At 38.1% G+C, this 17,813-nt stretch overlaps 2 protein-coding genes across 15 annotated transcripts in view; one reads left to right on the forward strand and one right to left on the reverse strand.

Moving 5' to 3' along the window:
• The window catches only part of rpl35 (ribosomal protein L35), a 518,047-nt gene that overhangs the window by 195,905 nt on the left and 304,329 nt on the right, over positions 1–17,813 (reverse strand). The window lies entirely within an intron of this gene.
• The window catches only part of LOC127503738 (formin-binding protein 1), an 80,382-nt gene continuing 62,653 nt past the window's right edge, over positions 85–17,813 (forward strand). For 2 of the 14 annotated variants that reach the window (XR_007927179.1, XR_007927177.1), the window contains exon 1: positions 86–2,311. Coding sequence is in view for 1 of the 14 variants with exons in the window: in XM_051877841.1 (XP_051733801.1) it covers positions 2,264–2,311 (48 nt within the window). In the remaining 13 variants the exon portion in view is untranslated. Of the gene's footprint in view, positions 2,312–17,813 lie in introns of all 14 variants that reach the window. The other 12 variants (XR_007927181.1, XR_007927182.1, XR_007927183.1 and 9 more) reach the window with 10 other exon arrangements.

The raw sequence follows: 17,813 nt of genomic DNA on the forward strand, positions 1-17,813 counted from the left end.
TAGAAAATTAATTAAAAATAAACCAAAAATAATGAATAAAATAATAAATAAATAAATAATAAATGAATACAAAATAATAATAAAAATAAATAAATAAATAAATAAAAATGATAAATAATAAATAATTAAAAAAGAATGAATAAAAAATAATGAATAAAGACAGAAAAAAAGTAGCTTGTTTCCAATGTCAAAACACAAATTTAATTTTTAAATCCCAACCACCACAGATATTTAAAGTTTTCAGATGCTTTTGACTCATTAAGTTGAATTAATCTGTAATATATGAAGTGTTTTTCTCTGTTATTTGTTAGTGTGTGTATTTTGTGTGATGGATTCGTAGGTTTTATGCTGCATTGAATCGTATTAGTTCAAATCTGAGAAACCAAGTATGCTTTAATTTGGAGAACCAGCTCTTGAGTAAGAAAACGAGCTTTGTGGCTTTCCAGAGGAGAGTCTGTGCGTGTATGTGCCCCCTCCGCCTGGACGCTCACAAATACATCCATTCAGAGAGGAAGTCAAGTGTGGCTAAACATGTGATTGTTTCAGAATGAGAGAGAAGCATATTTCATAACTGCAGCACATTTGAGAGGCTCTCTGCTAAAACAGAGTAATAGGATGAGCACGAGTCACATTTCCGGCAGATCAAATATGTATCATAACCTATAATCTGTATCTAAATCAGTGGTGTTTTCCTGTGCAAAAACTGCTGTGTTGATGCTAAGTGTTTTTGGTTAGTTGCTAAGGTGTTGCTATGCAGTTGCTAAGGTGTTCTGAGTGATTTCTAGCACAGAGTTGTGGTCACCAGGGTGTTGCTGCGGTTGCCAGGGTGTTGCTATGCATTGCTAAGGTGTTCTGAGGGATTTTTAGCATAGAGTTGTGGTCAGCAGGGTGTTGCTGTGGTTGCCAGGGTGTTGCTGTGTGGTTGCTAAGGTGTTCTAAGTGATTTTTAGCACAGAGTTGTGGTTGCCAGGGTGTTGCTATGTGCTTGCTAAGGTGTTCTGAGTGATTTTTAGCACAGAGTTGTGGTCACCAGGGTGATGCTGTGGTTGCCAGGGTGATGCTGTGTGGTTGCTAAGGTGTTCTAAGTGATTTTTTAGCACAGAGTTGTGGTTGCCAGGGTGTTGCTATGCACTTGCGAAGGTGTTCTGAGTGATTTTTAGCACAGAGTTGTGGTTGCCAGGGTGTTGCTATGTGCTTGCTAAGGTGTTCTGAGTGATTTTTAGCACAGAGTTGTGGTCACCAGGGTGATGCTGTGTGGTTGCTAAGGTGTTCTAAGTGATTTTTAGCACAGAGTTGTGGTTGCCAGGGTGTTGCTATGCACTTGTGAAGGTGTTCTGAGTGATTTTTAGCACAGAGTTGTGGTCGCCAGGGTGTTGCTTTGCATTTGCTAAGGTGTTCTGAGGGACTTTTTAACACAGAGTTGTGGTTGCCAGGGTGTTGCAGTGGTTGCCAGGGTGTTGCTTTGTGGTTGCTAAGGTGTTCTGAATGATTTTTAGCACAGAGTTGTGGTTGCCAGGGTGTTGCTATGCATTTACAGTGGTGTTCTGAGGGATTTTTAGCACAGAGTTGCGGTCAGCAGGGTGTTGCTGTGGTTGCCATGGTGTTGCTATGCATTTGCAGTGGTGTTCTGAGTGATTTTTAGCTCAGACCTATGGTTGTCAAGGCGTTGCTATGTGTGTTCTGAGTCATCATAGGGAAGTTGTCATAATTAAGAGCAGCATATGTACAGGAATATCTACTTATTTTATCTACATGAGGACTTCCTATCAGTGTTGTTGTTATTAACTAAATCTTTTTAAAAATTGTTAATTGAAATAATGCTGAAATAAAACAAAATATTAAAATTTGATGGAAAAATGTTGCCTTGAACCCCCCAAAAATAGCTAGGTCAGATCGTAATCACATAAAAGTAGTAAATGAAAGGCTGTGTACGACGTGAAAAACATAAATCTCTGTTCTGCTCTGAAACAGGAAATAAAACAAAGAAAACCATTCATGACATAACCGATAACCTTTACTGCAACCTTTTCGGCTTTCACTTCTATGTGCATGTAAATGTCTGTAAGTGTGAGAATAAGGCAAGGTGGATGCTCACACAAACACACACACACACACACAAACACACACACACACACACACACACACACACACATATCTGTCATAGTCACATTTGGACACACTGATCGGACGTCTCAGCTGTCTTGCTCGGGTGTGGCTACTGTTATAGCGAAGGCTATCAGCCTGTTGAACATTTTGGGAAATCATGGACGCTATTAAAGGGGAGACGCTGTTAAAAGTCCAGCAGTTACGGGTAAGTTAAGTTGGAGTTGAGTATGTGTCTGGTTGTATTTGGGGTACTGTGCTTTGATCTGAAGTTATAGTCATGTCAAACAAATGCACGTTGTCTAGTACCTGTTATACTGACTAACTGAAGCATGGTTATGGCTTATAGTTTAGATAATAAGAAAAATGAATGAATGAGTATTTTAGATTGAGATTTAAAGGATTAGTTCACTTCAGAATTCAAATTTCCTGACAATTTACTCACCCTCATGTTATCCAAGATGTTCATGTCTTTCTTTCTTCAGTCGAAAAGAAATTAAGGTTTTTGAGGAAAATATTCCAGGATTTTTCTCCATATAGTGGACTTCACTGGGGTTCAACAGGTTGAAGGTCCAAATGTCAGTTTCAGTGCAGCTTCAAAGAGCTCTACACGATCCCGGACGAGGAATAAGAGTCTTATCCAGCTAAACGGTCAGTCATTTAATTAATATAATTTATATACTTTTTAACCACAAATGCTCATCTTGCACTAGCTTTGCGATGCACCACACATTACGTAATCACTTTGGAAAGATCACGTGTGATGTAGGCGGAAGTACTGATCCAGTGTTTACAAAGCGAACGTGCAAAGACTAAGTCAAATGGCCTTTACAAAAAAAAAAAAAAAAAGGTAAAACGACAATGTTGGGCGGTTTTGAAGTTGGAGGAGAAAATGAGATGGAGTTTTTCGCCCTTCCGCCTGCGTCACGTGTGACCTTTCCAACTTGATTACATAACACGTGGCGCAGTGCAAGACAAGCATTTGTGGTTAAAAATAAAAAATAATAAAAAATTTTATTAAATGACTGACCGTTTAGCTAGATAAGACCCTTATTCCTCGTCTGGGATCGTGTAGGGCCCTTTGAAGCTGCACTGACAATTTGGACCTTCAACCAGTTGAACCCTGTTGAAGTCCCATTGTTCTGAAAGAGTTAAATCTTTGACATAAAGTTAGCACTGCATTACAGCAAAAGTAATCTAAAATCTACAAATAGGCAACATCCATAATTAAATATTCAATGTTCCCTGATAGCTGATGTGGTAGATATCATGCGCCCCTATAAGTGAAAGTGATTCCTAAGTGGAAGTGTGTAGCAGATAAGCAGGAATGCAGACATACAGTGCATACTTGGTGTGTTTTCTCTGCTTTTGAAGAAAGTGAGACAGGTTTGGTGTAGCGATCATGTTGTTTAACAAGCCACATGCTAGCAGACCTATGAAACGCATGGTCAGACTTGCACGCAGAGGTTAAATTTGTCCCGTATGGTGGACGTTTGCATCATCTGGATGTTTAGTTTCCGCTGCACCCAGACGATTGTTTCTGAAGACGAAAGATAAAAGATTCCATGCTGCTTAACACGACCTGCAAATAGACTGCGAGACAGGGACAGGCCTTCCCCTTCCATAAAAAAACACACACACCAGAGCCCAACCCAGGCCACCGGCCTCTGGAATGACACACACACACACACACACACACACACACACACACACACACACACACACACACACACACTCTCTGTCCTGCTGCTGGGGTCGCTTTCTGCCTTGTAACTGGAGTCAACATGTTTCCTGCTGCATGTGTGAATGTCTTGTGTGTGGGCATGTGTCTATGGTCATGCATAGACAACCTAAAAACAGTGTATGTATGTTTTTTTAAATCAGAACAGGAGCAAAAGCAAAAGTGGGAAATAATTAGACACGTTCCCATAATGCATTATGGAGCTGTGCTAGGTCATGAGAGAAATGTGCACCTGAAGTAGGTCACCTGATCAGAGAAACACACACACTGTGGAGATGTTTTGTCTTATCTGTATATGAAACTTGAAAGAGATTGAGCTTTTTCTTTTAAATGGATAGTTCACCCAAAAATGAAAAGTGTCATTTACTCATGTTATTCGAAAACCATATGACTTGATTTCTTCAGTGGAACATGAAGGGATTTTTTGAAGAATGTTTTCATTTTAGAATAGTTTCAATTAGTTATAACAACACTGATGCAATGAAAGTGGATGGGGACTGGGTCTGTCTGGCTCCAAAAATGTCAAAAAAAAAGCACCATAAAAGTTTCATAAAAGTACTATGTATGACTCAGATTTATATATTTGTTGTGAAGCCAATTTGCATGACAACTTTTATATGAGGAACAGACAGAAATCTAAGACACTATTGGTGGAAATCTCTTGTGAGATTATGATCAAATATGATTTATTAATGCCTGTCAAGAAACATTAATTCTTTTATTTATTTATTTTTTTTATTAACATTGCTGTCAAACCTAGAATAGCACATTTGAGTTATATGTACTACTTTTCTTGTACTTTCATGCTTTCATTTTTTTTTTTTTTTTTTTTTTTTTTTTTTTTGGAGCCCGGCAGTGCCAGTCCCCATCCACATTCATTGTATGAAAAAGAGTGTGCATTCTCTAAAATGTCATCTTTTGTGTTGTTCTATGAAAGAAACAAAAGTCATGCAGGTTTTAAAATACAATAAGGTAAGTAAATAATTAATAAGGTGAATTTTCTTTTTTTTTTCTCTTCTTCTTTTTTTTTTTTTTTGGAGGACTGTTCCTTTAAATGTGAGTTTCAGCTGCTAAATACTGCAATACTGTGAAATAATCCATCTACTGCTCAACTATGAATACTCCTCTGTTTATGATATCACATATTTGTTTGTGGGACTTTTTATCAGGATATTTTAGACTCCCGACTTCCTTAAACACATGAGTGTGCATTTCAGAGGCTATTTACCTGTAGAAATGACCTTTATAGTGGCACCTCGAATGTGTTTGCTTAAAATTACAGATGAGACAAATTACTGTATTTGAAACAAATTACCGTATTTATCTGATTGCCACTTGCCGTCACAAGGCCTCTAATAAAACCTCAACTATGTGACTCCTGTAGATAACATATGTGTTTTACACAACTGTATGTTATGCTTCTCTGGTATGCGTATACTACGGATGCGTCTGAAATCTCATACTCTCTATAGAGTAGATACTTATTTTTAATAAGTACTTTGGGAGTGCTAAAAAATATGTTCTATATAGTATGAATGTTTGTAGTATGAATGTAATCCGGACGTACTACATCTGCCATGTTGACACTGTCATGTGATCTATGGCAAAGTCCCTTTAAGACAAGTCATTTCACTCGGCGGCCATCTTTGAAACGCCTCTCAGGCATTCAAGTGCAGCTCCTACTGTATCTTTTTGAATGGGGAAACATCAAATTCTCCAAAGCTGTTCTCCAAGCTTTCGATTAAATTTCATATTTGAAATCACCAATGAAATCTGACAACAACTGTCTCATAAACGCTCAAATTGTGACAAAAAAATTGTATTTTTCAGGCTAGATCAAGCTAATGCGCATGTGCAGTCCTAAATGCACGTCTTGCGTCTCATTTTGGAGGCGCGCGTCTGACGGCCGCTGCAGTGACGTGATGGCTTTACCAATCGGTGATTGGCTCTTATTTAGAAGGCGGGACTTTTTCCGCCATATAGCGCATTGCATTTTCTCCCATTCAAAACAATACGAGTGACTCATCTTGTGTTATTCTATAGTCTTTGCCTATGGTGTCAGTTGTGTTGCTTCACTGCCATTCATAAATCCTCTCCCGTGGCCTTATGGGATAGTAAAGTGTCCATCGAATTTTTTAGCATCTCGCTGGAAGCAGTATTTCATCCGGGTACTTTTCGCTTACTGTTTTATGAGTGCTGTGAATTCATACTACTTTTATCACATGCTGTGTTTCGCCTACTACATAGTAAGGAAGTATGCGACTTCGGATGCAGCCTAGGATTTCTCCAAATTTTTCCAAATTTATTTTTGTGCACAAAAGAAGTCCTTGGAGTTATTTTTCATTGTCAATTAATCCTGACTTCTGATGTCTTGCACTCTATGGGGCATTAATGTAAATTCCTGAGAAAAATAGCCAAATCATTTGTGAATGAATTGTTCTTTTGAATTGGATCTTTTCAATGACTCAGATGATTCAGTTCTGAATGATTCACTTGCAAATCATTCCTTTTAAGCTCTGTTGAGGTCTACGGAAATAAATGTTTACTTCTTCCATAAAAATAGTCTTGGTATTCAGCCACCAGAATGTCTCACAGGGCTCGATCTTTTCTCTGTGTGTGCATAACAGAATTCCCATTTGCATAACAGATTTTGAAGCACCATTATCGGCGGTGTGTGTATGTATCAATTTGGTGTTTCCTTCTTCCTTCACTGTTGCCTAGAAACCCTTGAGGTTGCTAAATAAATATTTGTGTGCAGTGTGCACTCTGCTCCTGATATATGCAAAGGTGAGAAAATGTACACTGTTTCGAATTTAGGAAAGTATCTTGAGCTCATGACTAGACCTCAGCAATCAATGTTTCAAACGAGTGTTTGCTCATGCAAAAAATAAGTTAATATGAAAACTGTGAACTGAGATCAGCATGCAAATTTAAAATCAGAGCTGTTGCACTCACCAAAAGTGCCATGGTATCACCATGCTTGTTTTAATTATATTCCATTGTAATACTGTAGTATATCCTGTATAAAATTTTGGGATCAGTAAGGTTTTATTTTAAAGAAATTAATAGTTTTATGAGCAAGGATGCAGTAAATTGATCAAAAGTGACAGTAAAGAGATTTATAATGTTACAAATGATTCAAATAAATGCTGTTCTTTTGAACTTTCTATTCATGAAAGAATCCTGAAAAAAAAAAAAAAAAGTATCACGCGTTATACAAAAATATGAAGCAGTACAACTGTTTTTAACATTGATAATAATCAGAAATGTTTCTTGAGCAGCAAATCAGCATATTAGAATGATTTCTGAAGGATCATGTGACACTGAAGACTGGAGTAATAATGCTGATATTGCATTAAAAAAAAAAAAAAAAAAATATATATATATATATATATATATATATATATTGCATCTTTAAATAAATTTTGTTTTTTAACTTTCGGCAGTCTGATTAAATACCTAGTCAAAATAGAGACATAAAGTGCATTGCATTATGGAATGCAGTACTCCATGCAGTGTGCTCTGTTGTTTACTGCACATTTATATATTCAAGCATTTACCATTCCATTTGGCTATTCAATACGGAATTGCATGCATACTGAACATTTGCATACTGTGCACACTTTACATAGTGTGTACTACAGAAATAGTAAGCAATATGTTAGTATTGTTACTTTTTGTAAGGGTTGTTATTGCATTTAATAATCGGAGTATGACACACATGCACGTGTACATATCCACATTTGACTTTTAACCTTTTTTTTTAAGTGAAAACTTCTCGTTTCTCAGTTCCATGTTTGTCCTTGTTCTGGACTCAATGACTTCCTCTTTTAGAACTTGACATTCCATCTGTCCTGCCATCGTCCAATCATAGAGTGGTCTGTTACTTTGGAAACCATGCCAGTCATGGCCATGGCAACCATGTTTGTTTTGGCAGTACCATTAAAAACAGCGCTATGATTTTAGTCATGCTTAACTGACACAAAATATGGTATTGACATAGTTAACTAAGATTACTGTGCACTCTGAAAAATATCGTAATACTGTGGTACTTAATGGACGTTTTAATATTCAGAATGATTCTTAGTGGTTTAGTCTTCATTTTGCGGTTAAACGCAAGTTGGAGTTTAAGTATTTTTTTGGGTCGTTTTGGAAGAGGAAGTGAGAGGCAGAAACAGGAAGTAGTTACAAGCACACATTTCAAAGTTTTAGACAGAAAGAACTAGAAGACAAGTGGTTTATGGGCTTTTGGCCTTAACATGATGTAGATTTGCAGGAAAACTGTCTAAAAGCGTGAGAAATACTGTTGGCTGACCAAAAAAAAAAAAAAAAAAAAAAAAAAAACTTACCATGGTAGCCATAGTTTCTGCCAAAGTGTTAACCATCGTTGTCGTCAAAAAAGAGAAATGAAAATGACAAAGATGCTTAAAACCTTACGTTTCCATATGAATGTATTTTAATTTTAAACTAGTGACTCTAATTGAGCTTTCTAGGCTATTTGGGCAACAATGTTAAATCTTTTTAAGTTACTTTCACAGTCGCAGCAGTGTGTGTGGGGTTATAGGGTTGCCAGATGTTGGTTATTTGATGAGCGAGTGGATGGATGGATGGATGGATGGATGGAGGTTTATTGATTTGGCTCTGTGATTTCTGCACAGTGAAAGACCATTAAATTTCCCTTCTCTAAAAGCTGCTGAACAATAGATTACCTCACCCTACATGACTTTCTTCCTTCTGTCTGCCTTATTCCCTTTCCTTTTGTATTCTCTTTCCATTTTGTGTCATTCTAAATAGTACTTTAGTTGATTAAACTCTAAGGAAGTAAATAAATTAGATTAGAAGTGAACTGAGAAACAATTTGGTTTTTGGCCTCAAAATTTGTTTTATCATAAACATCAGGCAGTTCTGCATATTGCTGAATTGTTGAAAGGAGTAAATGAATTCATTAATGTCCATTTTATATAACTTACAGTCTCACTGCATTAGCACATATTCTGTTGTGCAGGGCGCAGACAGCGCCCTCTCTGGTCTGGGTGATTAGGCGATTTTTTTTTTTTTTTTTTTTTTTTTTTTACAGTGACATCTTCCATTCAGCATTAAGGATGCATTGCGGTTCTCTTAATGCATACTTCTTTTTAAATCTTATTACTAGCTATCTATACCCTGAGCGGAAGAGGAGTTTACTCCGTCTTTCTGTATCTAAGTGCTTGTGATAATCTGAGTACCGTGTGTGTGTGTGTGCACGTCTAAATTTAGTATTTCACTCTCACTTATTTCCCCTTCAGGTCCGTGAGCTGAATCCTTGGATTACCATCCAACCTTTGATCTTAAAGCATTCCTGCCCAAACTTCAGTCTACGGTCATTGTTATCAAATGAGTGTGTGTGTGTGTGTGTGTGTGTTTCAGGTTGAAGAGGCACTTAAACAGAGAAGGCTTCTCTTCTCTCTTTACACTCTGAATATAAGCAATCTATTTATGAAGACAGATAGAGACAGAAAGGAGTGTGTGTGAAATGATTGTGAATGATCAATAACAATTTGTTAGTTTGTCATTGCAGGGTGCAGTTTGAGCCGCAGGATCTGTGTGTATCAATTTAAACTTTTTAATTGACTTTAAAATCAGCATGATATCAGAATGATATCAGCGCGTTTCATGGTATGCAGAGTAGGGCTGGGCGATAAAACGATAACGATATGTATCGCGATAGACACGTGATCGATATCAATAAAAAAATGTGTTCGATAAAACGTTCGATATTTTTTTTATTCTTCGTCGGAAGAAAACAGAGGTTGCGAAGCAAGTTTTGTTGCATTAACAAAGGCACTCGCTCTCTGGTAACCTAGCAACGTAGGGAGTGACACGCTAACAGCCAATCATGTAACAGTATCATGTTTGGTTGCGCCATATTGTTGTCTCGTGCTGGTCTGCTGGATTCCTCTTCAGTAACCGGCAACTAATAAGCAGAAAATGAGTGCCGCAGCGAGCGAGGAAATTGTAAATAAAAGAGGGAAAGTCAGCTTGCCAGTATGGCAGTTTTTTGGATATTATAAGTCTGACCGTAGTCAGACCAATATCGTCTGCAAATTATGCAAGACTGGTAATACCACGAACTTGATGTACCATCTTAGCCGCGCTCACCCTTTGGAGCACAGCCGTATTCAACCAACAACATCTGTAGCTGCAACACCGCACAACATTTTAATTATTTGAGTTTTCCATGGTTGTTGACATTTCTGTCTTAATAACTGAGGGGATTATGATCAGAGGAAGGTTAAGTTTAAAATAAAAATGTTTAAATGTAATATATTTTTCTCCTGGTCCTTATTATAAATTGGTCAGAAAAAATATCAATAATTATCGATATCGACCGATATGAAACACTGATATCGTGATACAGTTTTCAGCTATATCGCCCAGCCCTAATGCAGAGTTAATGTAGACAGGTCAGTCACGGAGCAGCACAAACAAACAGGAGCCAACTTTTACAGTTCCTACTGAATCAAAACAACGAGGTTATGTTTCGGAGCTGTTCACGTCCTTAAACTGCGTTTCAACTTTGTAATGAATCTGCAGCAGTCAGGTACAAGCTCTCTAAAGCCCCGATCAGACAGAATGCGTTTTTCAGATCTGAAAACGCGAGGCGCACCACACTGCCTTCGTCAGCTTTCATCAGCACAACGGAAGGCCCGCCTCTACATTTATTCGATTGGACAATGAAAAACGTGAATGACACTAGGCGCTTTTCTGCTCAGAGTTGCTTTTTTTTCAACTTCAGGCGCTCAGAGCGCTCCTGCCTGGGGCGCATAAACAGTGCGCAAAACATTCACTGCCAATAGAAAACAATTTAAAAAAGGCAACTTTCATTGCAAAAAATGCATTCTGTCTGATCGGGGCCTACGTTGTTTACATGCATTATTTTTGTAATGTTATGTGCTTTGAGAGTTGAGGTAGTTTAACGCCGTCTCTTGTGACGCTTTGCCGAGAGCAGCTGTGTGTGTGCGCGTTCATGTGTTTTGGAGGAGGCGTGGCTTTGGATGGCGATTTGCAGGGAGGGTGGGATCTCATGCTTTCGATGCTAGCAGGCTAACGTTAGCGTTTCCCAGATCTGTACCTTTAAATCAATGTTTTCAATTCAGTTTAGAATTTCCTCTATCATTGGTAGATTTAGTTTAGGTTTATTTTTTATTTTGGAGTTTTCTAATTTTTAATATTTGTAGTTTTTATTTAGCCAAAAGTTAATGCACTAATTGGTACCATTTTAAAAAATTAGTTGTTGTTTCCTTCAGTGACATTTTTATTTTCTAATGCAAATGGTTTGCAAAGGTTTCAGGTTTTATAATATACCAAGTATCGAAATCTAAAATAAATTGTGGCCATGTTATTTAGTTTACTTTAGTTTACTTTAGTTTAGTTTTGGAGTCATGAAAATGTATTTTTAGTTTAGTTAAATTCTAAAAGTTATTTATTTTTTTATTTCAGATGTTGAAAATGTTTTAATTTAGTTTTATTTTTTTATTTTTGGTAACAATAACAACACTGGTTTGTCTTCATAATGTCTTGAAATGTTCATCATGTTTCACTTGAAATTCTGTCACCTTACGAAACAAAAATGACTTCCTTCACTTTTTAATAGTTCAGAACACATGTAGGAAGTTTTAAAGTGCCTGTGTATTTGGCACATGGAGCTGTGTGTGTGTGTGGGTGAGTGTGTATCAGATTTCCGCTGGCACACATACCTCACATAACCAGTATAGTTTTCCCTCACTATTATAAACACACACACATACACACACACATTCAAGCTTGCTGTGTTTTCCCTGTTAAAGAAACACACATAAATGTTCACCATGCTCGAACAGCTGTCTGTCTGTTTGTATTTCCTGAAGGCTGGGCAACCTCCTATAAAGATATATTTTCAGAAGCAACCCAGAAGCCGACAGGACAGATACCAGCTAGCAGCACACTGTCAGAGCAAATCATGAAGTCTAGCCACTTCTAGTCCTGCCAAGCCAGACTTTTAACTGTCAAAGTAACGTCTGGGCCAATTTGATGCTTATTCTGGCCAAGAACTGCCTGCTTAGACAGGAAGAGACTGTCTGTACGTTTTATCGATCTTTAAGTGACCAACCACTGGAGTTTGTGAACACTACCGATCAAAAGTTTGGAATAATTATGATTTATTTTTCTGTTTTTGTCTCTTATGCTCAACAAAGCTGCATTTATTTGATCAAAAATACATGAAAAGCTGTAATATTGCTAAAATATTATTACAATTTTAAATGTAATTTATTCCTGTGATCAAAGCTGAATTTTCAGCATCATTACTCCAGTCTTCAGTGTCACATGATCCTTCAGAAATCATTCAGATATGATGATTTGCTGCTCAAGAAACATTTCTTAATATTATCAATGTTGAAAATAGTTGTCCTGTGCAATATTTTTGTGGAAACTGAATTAAATTTATCAAAAGTGACAGTAAAGACATTTATAATGTTACCGAAGATTTTAAAAGGTGCTGTTAACTGAACTTTTTCTTCATCAAAGAATCCTAATAAAAAAAAAAATCCACATATAATAATTGCTAATAATTATATACACCATTAAGCACCAAATCAGCATATTATAATGATTTCTGAAGGATCTGAAGGGCCAGTATTTCACAATATCACTGTTTTTACTGTATTTTTGATCAAATAAAAAAAAGGCTTGGAAGAGACTTCTTAAAAAAAAAAATTATTCCAAACTTTTGACTGGTAGTGTATCACGCCATGGCCCACCACATCTTCTTAGTTTCATTTCTGAGTTTCATTACCTGTGAAAATCTCAGTTTTTAGATCCTCAGAGGTGAAGTCGGAGCTCGTCTTATGTAATGTAATAAAACAGGATCATTCGACAGGAGAACAAAATGGATGAAAGCTGGAAATGCAACAGTGTACCTGAACAATGAGTGGTGTGTGTTTGAGTTGCACAGATCAGTCTGAGGATTGTGTGCATGTGTGGTGATGAAAGTGTATAGCTGATGCAACTTCTCCATGTTTGTGTGTTTCTTCGAGTAGAGATCTAGCTGGTAATCAGCTTAATAACAAAAATGGCATCGAGCAAAGTTCACTGCGTCACTTAATCTCCCAGTGCATGATAGGTAATCACATACATTCCACAGTGGATCAAAGCTGAAACTCATTTCTTTCACTTCTTGTCAATTTTTAGACTATTTGTTTAACTGTCCATCATAGAGAAGTGTAATTATTAATCTCCTGTTTTTTTAGTTTCTCGTAAAATTATCTCATTCAGGTTGCTTTTTTGCTGCATTTGTCTCATGATGATGCATGAAGAGCTGTTTGATTTCTTGAACAGACGTCGGTCGGTGGGTTCACTCCGCTGGTTCATGGAGGAACCGGACCCCCCGACCCCTCTACCTCTCAACCCGTTGCAGGAGTACCTGCAGAGGCTACTAGAGATGAAGATGCTCAGTGATGTGAGTAGTCATAGCGACTGCATTTGGAATACTTGATTCTGATTGGTCAAACATGGCATTTTGCATTAAAATATTTTTGTATATTGGCCACAATGCTATGTAATTAATCATTGTCTCAGACTACTGATTTCTCATGCCACTCTTGTAAGTAGCTGTCACCGTCCAGTCGGCTTGAAATATACTTAAGAATGAAATTTTATCCTACACTTCTGTTTATTGAAATATATATAATTCTAATGTTTATATAATTATAATATAAATTATTTATTTAGTTTGTGAATGTTTCTCTTGTAATGAAATTGACACAATTTTCAGTGAAGGCTTTATAGACAACAACTAAGTGAATATTAATCAGTGAAATTGATTCTAATGGATCGGAGTAGATGAATTGTGTTCTTAGTGAATTTCATTACTGTTCTCTCAGGCTAGTTATCAGGGTGAGTTGTCCTGTGTGAGCTTGGACACTTGAGTTTCCAGCACACATCAGCAAAGCTTGAAAGTGAGTTTGTGTGGCTGAGATAACGCAGGATGAACATGAGCGTGTGTATGTGTGTGTTGATGTGTCATTCTTCCAGTCAAAATGACTCAAATTCCAGCTTTCACTTGTGGGTGGGGCTTTCAACGTGACAGACAGTTCCGGACTCACTCCACCCAAAACCATATTTTCTTTTTTTTTTTTTTTTTTTTGAGGACTGAAGCTGCTAGATGTGTAAAAATGCAACTTATCTTCATGCTTTTCTCTCTTTAGCTCTCTCAAATACAGTTAGAAAAACCCTAGAAACCACCCAGAACAGCACTGAAACAGTCTAAAACACTCTAGCACCCGCATAGTAACATACCAAAAAACAATGTCCTACAACCACCCAGATCACCCCAGCAACCACATAGCAACGCAATATGAAGCACTCAGATCATCCCGGCAACTACATAGTAACGCACTAACAGATACTCAGATCACCCCAACAACCATATACCAACGCAATAGTAACAACCACTCAGATCACCCCAGCAACCACATAGCAACGCGCCATCGAACACTCGGATCACCCCAGCATAGCAATGCCCTATCAAGCACACAGTTCACCCCAGCAACCACATAGCAACACATTAACAACCACTTCTATCACCCCAGCAACCACAGGGCGTCAGATCACAGACGCTAGCCAATTGCGTTCATGCAACACCGGAAAGTAATGTGATTGGCTGTTGTACTATGACAGTCGCGTCAGCTCAAGCTTCAGACACGCCCTCCGTCAAGCGTTGACGCTGATGCCCCGTGTGAATGCACCGTAACAACCACTCAGATCACCCCAGCAACCGCATAGCAACGCGCTATCGAACACTCAGATCACCCCAACAACCACATAGCAATGCCCTATCAAGCACTCAGGTCACCCCAGCAACCACATAGCAACAAATAAACAACCACTTAGATCACCCCAGCAACTGTATAGTAACACACTAACAGTCACTCGCATCATACAAGCAACCGCATAGCAACACACTAACAACAACTCAGATCAACCCAGCAACCGCATAGCAACGCCCTATCAAGCACTCAGGTCACCCCAGCAACCTCATAGCAACACATTAACAACCACTTATATCACCCCAGCAACCGTATAGTAACACACTGACAGCCACTCGCATCATACAAACAACCGCATAGCAACACACTAACAGCCACTCAGATCAACCCAGCAACCGCATAGCAACGTGCTATCGAACACTCAGATCACCCCAGCAACCACATAGCAACAAATTAACAACCACTTAGATCTCCCCAGCAACAGTGTAGTAACACACTAACAGTCACTCGTATCATACAAGCAACCGCATAGCAACACACTAACAGCCACTCACATCATCCAAGCAACCGCATAGCAACACACTAACAACCACTTAGATCACCCCAACAACCACATAGCAATGCGCTATCAACGACTCAGTTCACCTCAGCAACTGCATAGCAACGCCCCATCAAGCACTCAGATCACCCCAGCAACCACATAGCAACGTGCTATCAACCACTCAGATCACCCCAGCAACCAAATTGCAATGTGCTAATGTACACACACACAAAGCGGGAACTTCAGAAGTCTAGAAGCCCACAGTTTTTCGTTGTGTTGTGTTTGTGTATGTTTCTCTCAGAAGTGGAAAGGGATTTTCTTGTTAGCAGTAGAGATTTATGATGCTAGCAGTGTTTATGCAGCGGTTGTGGTGATGTTCCTTTGGGCGTTTTAAATCGACGGTCTGTTTCAGAGGAGCGTACTTGTTATGATGCACTACTGTGCGAAGTGAAGACGTTTAAGTTCATGTTGGACGCTTTCATGACACAAAGACAAATGTTGGTGATAGGACCATCCAAGTGTGTGTGTGACCCTTCTGTGTATCATGACTAAGAGGTTACAGTAGCTCTGTTCTGCCTTTTTCTGCAGCACAAAGACCCTGTGTGAAAGACCAATGGATTGGCATTCACACAAACACACACACACGCATAGAATCGCACACAAACTGCCCGACATCTCACACAAATATTTCTCCCTGAATGCAAGCCGCCTACGAGCACCAGCCACAATGAACAGAGGCTATTGAACAAAAAGAGAGATGAATCTATTTTCCACAATGAGCATAACCTCAAAACATCTCATGATGATTAAAAAAACCCACCACTCATAATGCACAATAGACATGTTTACATGCGATTCAATCCAATCTGATTTCAGATTCTGAAAGTTCTGTTTATACAAACCCTAAACATTTCAATCTGATATTCATATATATTTGTTTGCATGTGCAGTTCATGTATTCTGAACAAAGGTCTGGTGATAATTATACAGTGAGAATAATTGTCGTTTTTACCTTAATGACATATCTAAAAAGATGCAAGTATTTAGTAAATATTCAGTCTCCTCCACTGACAAGTTACTAAGAATAAAGCATGAAATATACGGATGTTCGTAAGACGTAAATCGTGTGCAAACATATGCATGATGGCACTGCGCATTTTTGAATTTTGGAAGCATTTACTTGCTTAAAGAGTTAGTTCACCCAAAAATGAAATTTCTGTCATTAATTACTCGCCCTTATGTTGTCCCAAACCCGTAAGACCTTCATCTTTGTGACACAAATGAAGATCTTTTTGATGAAATCCTTGAGCTTTCTAGCCTCCGATAGACTGCAAAGTTATACCGTTTTCAAGGCCCAGAAAGATAGTAAAGACATCGTTAAAATAGTTCATGTGACTACAGTGGTTCAACCTAAATGCTATGAAGTGACGAGAATACTTTTTGTGCGCAAAAACAAAACAGTACAGCATCGGCCAATACTGAGCTGGCGTTCTGACGTTGAACCCGGAAGTTTATAACGTAAACAGCGTAGGAGAATGACAGGGAAGAGAAGACATTGTTAAATAAAGTCGTTATTTTTGTTTGTTTTTTTGGTGCACAAAAAGTATTCTTATCACTTCATAACATTAAGGTTGAACCACTGTAGTCACATGGACTATTTTAACAATGTCTTTACTACCTTTTTTGGGCCTTGAAAGTGGTAATAACGTTGCAGTCTATAGGAGGCCAGAAATCTCACGGATTTCATAAAAAATATCTTAATTTGTGTTCTGAAGATGACATGCGGGTGAATAATTTTCATTTTTGGGTGAACTAACCCTTTAAGTTTTCCAATTCTGACTAGGGACGCTTATGATTAATGGACGAGTGATTATTTGTCGATAATAGCTTAATCGATAAAACTGAACATTTTACTGAACATAAGAACTACTTGTGTAAATGCCTCTACAAAAGTACATTAAATAAATAACAAGTAATAAGATCCTGGTTGATGAGTGATGGTCTTCCTGCGCTGTTTTAGCTATGCGCTCCTATTCTATAGCGCATGGTGATCAAGACCTGTAATTCTGAGAGATCAAACCAATCCAAGGGCGCTCCTGCTGTAAAACAGTGTCTGATTGGTCACTACACATCGTCCCTACCCACTGTACCCACCCACCACACCTGAGATCCAGTTTCTATTGGTTGAACTTTTAAATGATGTTGGAAAATACTGCATCGTGATCGTGAAATTTCAGTGGTTCACGTGACTTCGGTAGTGCTCCAAACCACTGATTCGAAACAAAAGATTTGTAAAGCTTCGAAGCTTCATGAAGCAGTGTTTTGAAATCGCCTTTCACTAGATATTGTTGAATAAAGTCGTTATTTTGTTTTTTTGGCGCAAAAGTATTCGTCACTGTTGAACCATTGTAGTCACATGAACTGTTTTAAATAGTAGCTTTCTGGGCATTTGAAAATCTAAATTAACTTGCTGGCAATGCAGGCCTCACGAGCCATCGGATTTTATCTTAAAATATCTTAATTTGTGTTCCGAAGATGAATAAAGGTCTTACGGGTGTGGAACGACATGAGGGTGAGTAATTAATGACTGAATTTTCATTTATGGGCGAACTAACCCTTTAAGGTTAATAATTAGCTGGTTAAT

The sequence above is a fragment of the Ctenopharyngodon idella genome, chromosome 21 (assembly GCF_019924925.1).
Source record: "Ctenopharyngodon idella isolate HZGC_01 chromosome 21, HZGC01, whole genome shotgun sequence".
Taxonomy (NCBI): domain Eukaryota; kingdom Metazoa; phylum Chordata; class Actinopteri; order Cypriniformes; family Xenocyprididae; genus Ctenopharyngodon; species Ctenopharyngodon idella.